This window comes from Charadrius vociferus, unplaced genomic scaffold (genome assembly GCF_000708025.1).
Source record: "Charadrius vociferus isolate BGI_N301 unplaced genomic scaffold, ASM70802v2 scaffold259, whole genome shotgun sequence".
Classification (NCBI taxonomy): Eukaryota; Metazoa; Chordata; class Aves; order Charadriiformes; family Charadriidae; genus Charadrius; species Charadrius vociferus.
The window spans coordinates 328284-336635 of record NW_009661368.1 but is presented as its reverse complement, the minus strand read 5'-3'; the positions used below and the strand labels follow the sequence as shown (position 1 = coordinate 336635).

General features: G+C 54.7%; 1 protein-coding gene across 1 annotated transcript; it reads left to right on the top strand.

Annotated features, from left to right (window-relative positions):
• The first annotated feature begins 960 nt into the window (after positions 1-960).
• On the top strand, positions 961-7290 carry LOC104293930 (opsin-5-like). The gene is made up of 5 exons (XM_009893483.1): positions 961-1048; positions 2677-2839; positions 3466-3593; positions 5526-5854; positions 6736-7290. Exons 1-5 carry the CDS (start codon positions 961-963, stop codon positions 7288-7290), a joined length of 1263 nt encoding a protein of 420 aa, XP_009891785.1.
• Positions 7291-8352: the final 1062 nt, after the last annotated feature.

Genomic DNA, 8352 nt, shown 5'->3' with positions numbered 1-8352 from the left:
CTCTACTACCCCCTATTAACTTCCTAAGCACTTGGGAACCTTTGGCTCAGCTGCATGAAATAACAGAGAAACTAATTAGGCCGATAAAACTCCGTGATTGAGTCAGGGACCCTGAGAAAGGGAATGACTTTTTACTACTATTTCTTTTTGTTGTTAATACATGTGTTCACCCTCAAGTTCTCCACCGCCTGCGCTGCTGGCAGCACGGATCGGATTCAGTTGCAGTTGGAGAAGGAAGGTCCCAGTCAGGAGCGGTGGTGATCAGGGTGACAATTCCTTTCTGTCCCCAGCTGTGGGGTCTCCTGGGGCGGGGTTTGATGAACAGCTTGTTGCGAGTCCCCTTGTCTGCATGGGCCCTCCTCACACACACTGTGCACGTCTCACAGCAGAGGCAATTAATATGCCGCCGGGATGGCACATGAACAGGTCTTGGCTGCATCGCAGAGTGAGTTCGGGCCAAGTCTCTCTGCTGATGTGGACACAGGGACAGGCAGAGGCACACAAAGGACGGGGTAAGCTGGGAGGAGGTGGGGGGACTTTGCAGAACACGAAGCCTCCAGCTCCGGTCAGCCGGTCCCCGTGTCCAAACGTGCAGCGCCTGCTGCAGTCAGCACATGGCTGAGACTTGCAAAGAAAATTTAGATCCAAAGACTAATGCTAATCAGTCAAAGACTAATGCTAATCAGTAACATCTCTAATTGGAGAAATGGTCATCAAGTGAGATTACCAGCCTGATCCTGTTAGCCGCCCCCTGCCCGGCCGGTTGGGTCAGCGCTGCTCAGCGTTAATGGAGCCACCTCCTGCAGCGGTGGGGCCGGGGGGGGTGGCATGCTGCTGGCTTGGTTGTAGCACCGTGCCAGGAGCGTGTTGCAGAGCTGTCCTCCCTGGAGAGCGAGGAAGATGAGCACTCCTTGATTAGCCAAAATGCACTCTCACTTGTATTTGTATCTCGCTTTGCAGATGGGAAATGCGTCCAATGCCTCGGTGTTCATCTCCACCTTATCGGAGAGAGAAGACCTGATTTTTGGCACACTCTATTTAGTCTTTGGTAAGGAAAGACAGCCTGTTACACCTCTCCCCCTCCTGCGGGCTGCCCAGGTTCCTGCCTGCCAGAGACGTTCAGGCCTTTTGCAGTCACAGATGCTTCCACAAATGTTCAGTTCGTTGGCAGAATAATCAAACTGGCCCTTCCCACATTAGCCCTCCCCACCGTTACTCAAAAGGCTGATCTGGCCAAAGCTTGATGGTGGCATTCCTCTCTCAGGGGAACTGCAAGTACCAGTTATGTTTTTAAATATTTGGAAGTTGAAGAGCAACCTTTCAGGGGCGTGCAGTAACTCCTACTGCAGCCACCTGATGTGTCAGGGACTCTCTGTTAGCGTCACCAGCTTCATGATTATTGAAGGTGATTTGGACCTCCAGCTGGCCTTTGCTTTCAGCAGAAGATGCTGGTGAGTGTCCCGTGATTTGGAGTTAGTGGCACCAGAAAGCCAGCGGGCAAAACTGAGGGGCTGGGATGTGCTCTGAGGTGGCTTAGTCCTGGCTGGTGTGAGCCAGAAGTGATTCATGGGCAGAGAAAAACCTTCCAGTTTCCTGAGCCCTGAGCAAGTTGTCTCCCAAATGCCAGAGTTTTTCATGCCTGTGAAGATGGGGGACCCAAGGGATGCTCATGTCATGGGGACTGCCAGCAGTCCTGTAGGCACCTAGTTAGTAAAGCTAATCAAGTGTACTTAGTACAGATGTGAGACTAGCTCTGTGGGAAAAATGCCTCATGAGGCTGGGAACAAGGACAAACATCTCAGTACTCTACCCTCCAGCAACTCCAAAGCCCTGGATTTGGCCAGGTCTCGTGTGGGAATCCTGTTCCTGAGAGTAACTTTAAGTGTTGGCCATTCAGCAGCTTTGGAAGCTGGTTCTTACCATGATTAATTTACAGCCTAATCCATTAGGGAGAAATTCGTATCCTACCCAACCTGCCCCAAGAGCAGCAAAGATTCCCCTTCTGAGGACACTGAAACCTCTTTCCAATGAAAGCACAATTACATAATTAAAAAAAAAAAAGAGAGAAACCCCTTGTTATAAAATTTTAATCACCACTGTTGTGTTTAAATACACTAATAGCAAACAAAGAGCCTTCTTTTGTTTAGTCTAGGTTTTCCTTGATCTTCATAATGTCTTTCTTCTTGTTTGTTTTGTTACCATGATATTGGACAACACAGACTCACAGGAGTGACATTGCCAGAAAGAAATTAAAAAGGCGAAGGGGCCCAGCTCCTTGGCCTCACATCAGAAGAGCAATCGCACAAAGCTCCTGTTATTTATCTAGCTGGAAGGAAGTGCCCCCCTTGCTCCTTCCAGATGGAAGAAGTGAGTCTGGCCAGATCCTGCACCCGGAGCCCATTGCAGTCTCATCCCATCACTGCCCTCCTACCAAACACCTCTGTGGGATCTCAGGAAGGGGAAGGGATAAAATTCAATGTAAAGCAGCTCCAGATGTGCTCACAGAGCTCTGCAGGTCCCGTGGGCTCCCCTGCTCAGCCCGCTCCGGAGAGGGAAGCCTGGAGCCCTTTCCACCCTCTGTAGACATCTCCGGTGTTTGCTTCCAAACATCTCAAGATGATCCTGGCTCCTTTCCCAACTGTTACAGACAGCACTGTTCCTCTGCCTTCTCCACAGGCATCGTGTCCCTCTCTGGGAACTCGCTGCTCCTGCTGGTGGCCTATCAGAAGAGGTCCATGCTGAAGCCTGCCGAGTTCTTCATCGTCAACTTGGCCATCAGTGGCCTGAGCATGACAGTGACGCTCTGCCCCTTGGCCACCTCCTCCTGCTTTGCACACAGGTACCTTGTGGAAGTGCACTGGCCAATGGCCCTGGGTGCAGTTTGCAAACCTTGTCTTGAAGTGGGGACATCCCTGACAGGGGTCCACAGGGACCCAGGGAGTCAGTCTGGTGGCACTGGGGCACGGTGTACCCTCACAGACATCCATCCCACAGCAGGTTGCTTTGCTGTTCCCTCTCCTTCTGGTTTATCTGGTTTATCTAAAAGGGGTTTGGTGGTGGGTTTCTGAGCTGGCACCCACATGGCACGGGCACTGCAGTGGTGTGCACTGGCATGAATCAGGGCAGCTCCCGCACCCATGGCTCCATCTGTGCCTGTCACTGGGATGGTCAGGGAACAACTTAGGGGCAAGATCATGCCCATGCTTTCTTGGGCAATCAGGCGCTGGTATCCACGCAGCCGTTGCAGCCACCCTACCCGCAGTCGGCTTTACTTCTGGTGTGGGACCAGTGGCTGAGGCCCCACCACCCACTGCCGCCAGGAGAGTGGGCTGGGAAGCACCCAGCCTTCCTGCAGGGCAGGGAGCACGGGGAAAACCCCTGGTCCAGCCGAGTGGCAGGGGCTGTCAGGCAGCCGCCCCGGGCAGAGGGGAAGGGCTGGGTTTCCCCGCAGGCTTTCCCTTGCAGGTGGCTCTTCAACCAGGCGGTGTGCACCCTCTACGCCTTCTGCGGGGTCTTGTTCGGGCTGTGCAGCCTCACCAGCCTGACGGTGCTCAGCACGGTTTGCTGCCTGAAGGTCTGTTACCCAGCATATGGTAGGTGCTGGGATGCGTTATCTGATCTATCCTTACACCCCTCTCTGTTAACATAACCCTCTTTTTTTTTATGGGCCAGATCCACCTCTTCTGGGAAACCTTTACCCCAGGGCAACCTATTCCCAGTCAATACAGTGGCGCAGCGGATTCTGAAGGCTTTTATCACTCCTGTATTCACCCCCCTCCACCATCGTGGGGCTATGGAGCCCCGGTACCCTGTGCCCATGGCCATGATGCATCTCAGCCATCCTCTGCTTCACTCTGGGGCTCAGGAACATCACCTAGAAAAGCGTCAAGGAGGTTGTCCCCCCTCTGGAGAAAAGCCCCAGCTGCTGATTCACAGCAGGTTGCAGGGTTTTGAATGTCCATGCACAGGCTTGAGCTTAGACTAGTGCAGACTCTGTGTCTGGGGAGCCACAAGCTCTGGCAGTGCGAGGAAGAGCTGCTTTCCCTTGTCCCTGGTGGCAGAGCCACAGGCCAAATGTATTTAATTCACTGAAATAACTAATACAGGAGGGCTGGGTCTGCAGTATTATAGCTCAATTCTGTAGCCCTGTTTTCACCTGGACTTCCTCCGCAGAGCTAATGCGAATGTTTACAGGTCTAAGCTTGGGCACCAGCTATTTGGAGAGGGCATGCGGTGCGGAGAGCACCTGGGGAAGCAGGGGACATGGGGATGTCCCCTACGCATCTACAGCTCCTCCTATTTGGAGTTGCTTCTTAATTTCCTCAGCTCAGCTGCCAATTCTCCCATCTAGCATGTATCTTCAGAATAGACTTGGGATTAAAGACCAAAAATAGAAATAAAATGGGAAATCAAAGGTATTAGTATGGTTTGCAGACGAGCACCCCAGGGCGCATCCTCACCCCCTCTCCCATCGCTCGCTGCCCGTCAGCCCCGAGCCTGTGGCTGCTGCCAACTGCCAACACGCTTTGCCCACAGCAGCTCACAGTGCACGGAGGGTGATGCTGGAGCAGGGTCACCTTGGTTATGTGCCACCACAGCACCTCAGGAGATCACTAAAAAAGTGGAAGGAAAGATAAAGATAAAAGCTGGCTGTTAAAAGGCAGCCAGGTGCTGCTGGCTTTTCCCTGCGCAGGTTCTGCTCTCTAGCTGAGCCAGCGCTTGGCAGCCTGGCACGGGGAGCTTATCTCCCCGTTTTCTGTGAGGAAATGCCTAATCTCAATGGGCTTTTAATTGCTTAGTTTCAAAGAAAAATGTTACTCCTGTGTATGGCTGAAGATTCAGCACTTTATACTGAGCTTTTAGAAGATCAGGGCATTTTAGATTTGATGGGGGATGAGACAAAAAGATAAAACCCCACCTCCCCCAGTGCTTCAGTCTCCCAGAGAGGAAACCGTCCTTCAAATGACAGTGTCTGGGGTGGCTTTGAGCAGTGCTGGAGCCAGCTCTGCCTGCCCCGTGCTCAGGCTGCTGCAGCCAGGCAGCCTTCATCCCTCCATCCTTCCATCCCTCCCTCCTTCCATCCCTCCATCCCTCCCTCCGCCCTGCCCGTGGGTCCAGCAGGTATTGGGCAGGTATTTCTCCTCAAAAGCTTCTTCTCAGATAAAAGAACCACAATAACCCGTGTTGGATCATAACTGATAGTGATAATGCTTCAGATCATTGCGCCGCTGCGTGGGTTGGGGCAAACCCTTATGTCTCTTGTGACTCCTTGCTCCGTCCGCCTGCCCAAGGGTACGCGAGGATGCCCGTGCGTCCGGGGCCCTGGGGAGAGCATTGGCATGGCTCTGCCCGCGCCGTGGCTGCAGCGCTGCTGTGCTGTCCCCAGCACCTCCTGCCCTGCCGTGTCCCAGCGTGGCTGGCCTCGTCCCCAGCGCTGGAGGTGAAGGCACCTCGGGGTCACAGCCCCTCTCTCCACCCCCCCTCGCCCATGGGAAGCCATCCTCACCCCGATCCCTCTGCCGCAGGCAACAAGTTCTCTCCCTGCCACGCCGGAGTGCTGCTGCTGTGCGTCTGGGCGTACGCCCTGATGTTTGCCACGGCCCCCCTGGCTGAGTGGGGCAGCTACGGCCCCGAGCCCTATGGGACAGCCTGCTGCATCACGTGGAACGCCTCGAGCAGGGAGGCCACGCTCTACATCCTCGCCCTCTTCATCTTCTGCTACCTTCTCCCCTGCCTCCTCATCCTCGTCTCCTACTCGCTGATCCTCTGGACGGTGCGGGTGTCTCAGAGAGCCGTCAGGCAGCACACATCCCCCCAGCGCAGAGCTCGCAGCGTGCACAGCCTGGTCGTGAAGGTAGGGGTGGTTTGTGGTCCCGGGGTGGTGCGGGGGTCTCGAGGTGTCCCCTGCCCCAGCCCACTGCCCCGTGGGCAGGTGAAGGCGGCAGAACCCCTTCTGCCAGTCAGCGGTGTCTGCCACTCCTGATGAATTCTCCGGGTGTTTGTACCAGTGTGGGTAATAACACATTTCTCCTCATTTAAAGCCGTCAGGTGGAGGAGTTTTCATTTTAAATTACATTTGAAAAGATCATAAAAGGAGCTTGCATGAGTCATTGTTCCCCAGACTACAAGCTAATACTATAATTTACCAAGGATATATTTAAAAAAAAAAAAAAAAGTGGATAGCTTTAAAAAAAACCCAAACATGAAAGAAAACAGCTTGCAAGCCTGCCCTCAAAGGAAACGTTCGTGTCTGCTTAGAGGAGGGGGGTCTGAGCACAGCCCACTTCCAGAGCCTCTCTGTCGGTCTGCGCCCTGGCAGACCAAAGGCTGCCAAAGACTTGCCAAGACCAAAGACTCCAAAAGGCTGTTGGAGTCCGACACTGGCCTGGTCCTAGCCGGGTCGCTGGGGGCTTCGTACCCCTCTGCTGTGGCAGGCTGAGGCAATTCCCAAGTTTCTGAGGTGGGACGGGGCACGAGACACCTGAAGTGAGTGCAGGTTTAGGTGCCCACGCTGGGATGCGCTGAGTTGCTGCCCTGATGTCTGACACCCCAATGCTCCGGTGCGACGGGTCCAGAAGGCTGAGCACCTTTCCCTGGGGATGTGACTGACTGTTCGGGGTCCCATTACACATGGCAGTGGTTGTCAGCATCAGGCTGGGTTTTGGGGGAGATGAGCATCCCACGTGTGCCACAGGAGGTTCACGGCACCGCCACCTCCATCTCCTTTCCTTCCAGCTGAGCATTGCTGTGTGCCTGGGGTTTCTGGCTGCCTGGACCCCTTATGCCATCGTTGCCCTGTGGGCAGTCCTCGGTGATGCCAGCCAGGTGCCAGCGCTGGCCTTTGTGCTGTCGGCCGTCTTTGCCAAGTCATCGACGCTCTACAACCCCCTGGTGTACCTGCTCTTCAAGCCCAACTTCCAGAAGTTCCTCTCCAAAGACATGGTGCTCCTCCAGGCCATCCGCACCCTCTTCTGCTGCGGCTGCCCAAGTGCCACACTCCAGCCCTTCCCGTCCCCAGGCTTCGGTGACCACCCTGGGGCTTGCAGAAACTGCAATGACACTTTTGAGTGTTTCAGTAACTACCCCAAGTGCTACAAACTCCCCCAGGAGCCCGGCAGCTCTCCCCGGCACGCTCCCCTGGCTATCCTGGCCGATGGAGCCGCTTGCCAGCCAGGGCTGAAGAGGACGGTGCAGGTGATGGTGCTTGTCACACGGAAGAGGTCAGGCCTGGGCGCTGCAAATGTAGTGGGAGAAGCCCTGCCCTCGGATATCATGAAAGACCTTCTCTGAGCCCAGCTGTGCCCAGCTGTGTCCTACCAGTGCACTGGAAGACAAACCCAAGCGCAATTTTTCTCTCACCTATGTATCTGATGGGTTCCCAGCATGTTCTGCAGATGAAGTGACATGAAAATTTAAGACCAGCCTTGCCCCCCCCGCTGGTTTGGCTCTTCTGACTCTGAGCCCAGTCTTTGCACTTGCAAAAAAAAAAAAAAAGAAAAAAGAAAGACCCCAGTGCCTGAAATCTGCCCAGGGTGCAAGTCCAGGGTGCAGTTTCTCCTGCAGCTTGCTCTCTGGGCCCTCGGCCTTTGTTTTTCCATCCTGGTGCTCTGATGACCAAGTAGGAACTTGGTTGTCTTAAGAAACTGTGCCTGTCGGGGGGAGGCTGGGGGCCAGGAGGCCCCGAGAGGCATCCTACCTCCAGCGCCTACAGCCCACGTCCTTTCCCGTCGGGGAGCAGGACCGCGCCGCTCAGCTACCTCACTTGGGATTATGAAGCATCTTTGTATACCTCTCAAGAGACTACTCTCTGTGCAGGCTGGGTTACCCCACTCCCTTGATTTGAATGCAAACCCAGCACCATCCCATACATCGAAATGGGAGCTTCTCTTTAGAGTAAGGATTTGGGGTTAAAATAATCCCGGTGCGAGTAATAGCAGTCCCAGGTCGTGCTCTCCAGGCAAGGAATGGTGAATCTGCGGCCGAGCACCCTCCTGGAGATGGGGCTGTGGCCGTAGGGTGCCTCCTGGCGGCCAGGATGATGGGGCAGCGGACACTGTCTGCACTGCTGCGCAGGAGAGCAGCTGCCTGGGCAACAGCATCCCGCGGGCTTGGAGTGAATAACATGGCCGGGGTGCTGAGAGGGGCTGGTTGTGCCCCAAAAAATTAAAGGACGCGTTCGAGGTGATGAGAAGAGTCAGTAGCAGCGGTGGGAAAGGTGCTGCCCTCCGGCACCCGGCTGGCCAGTTACTCATGGGAGCGCTTTACGTCGTCACTGGTTAATGAACAAAACCTCACCACAACCCATCGCCGGAGCTGCAGTGTCAAATCACGGATGTGCTAAATGGGAAGAGC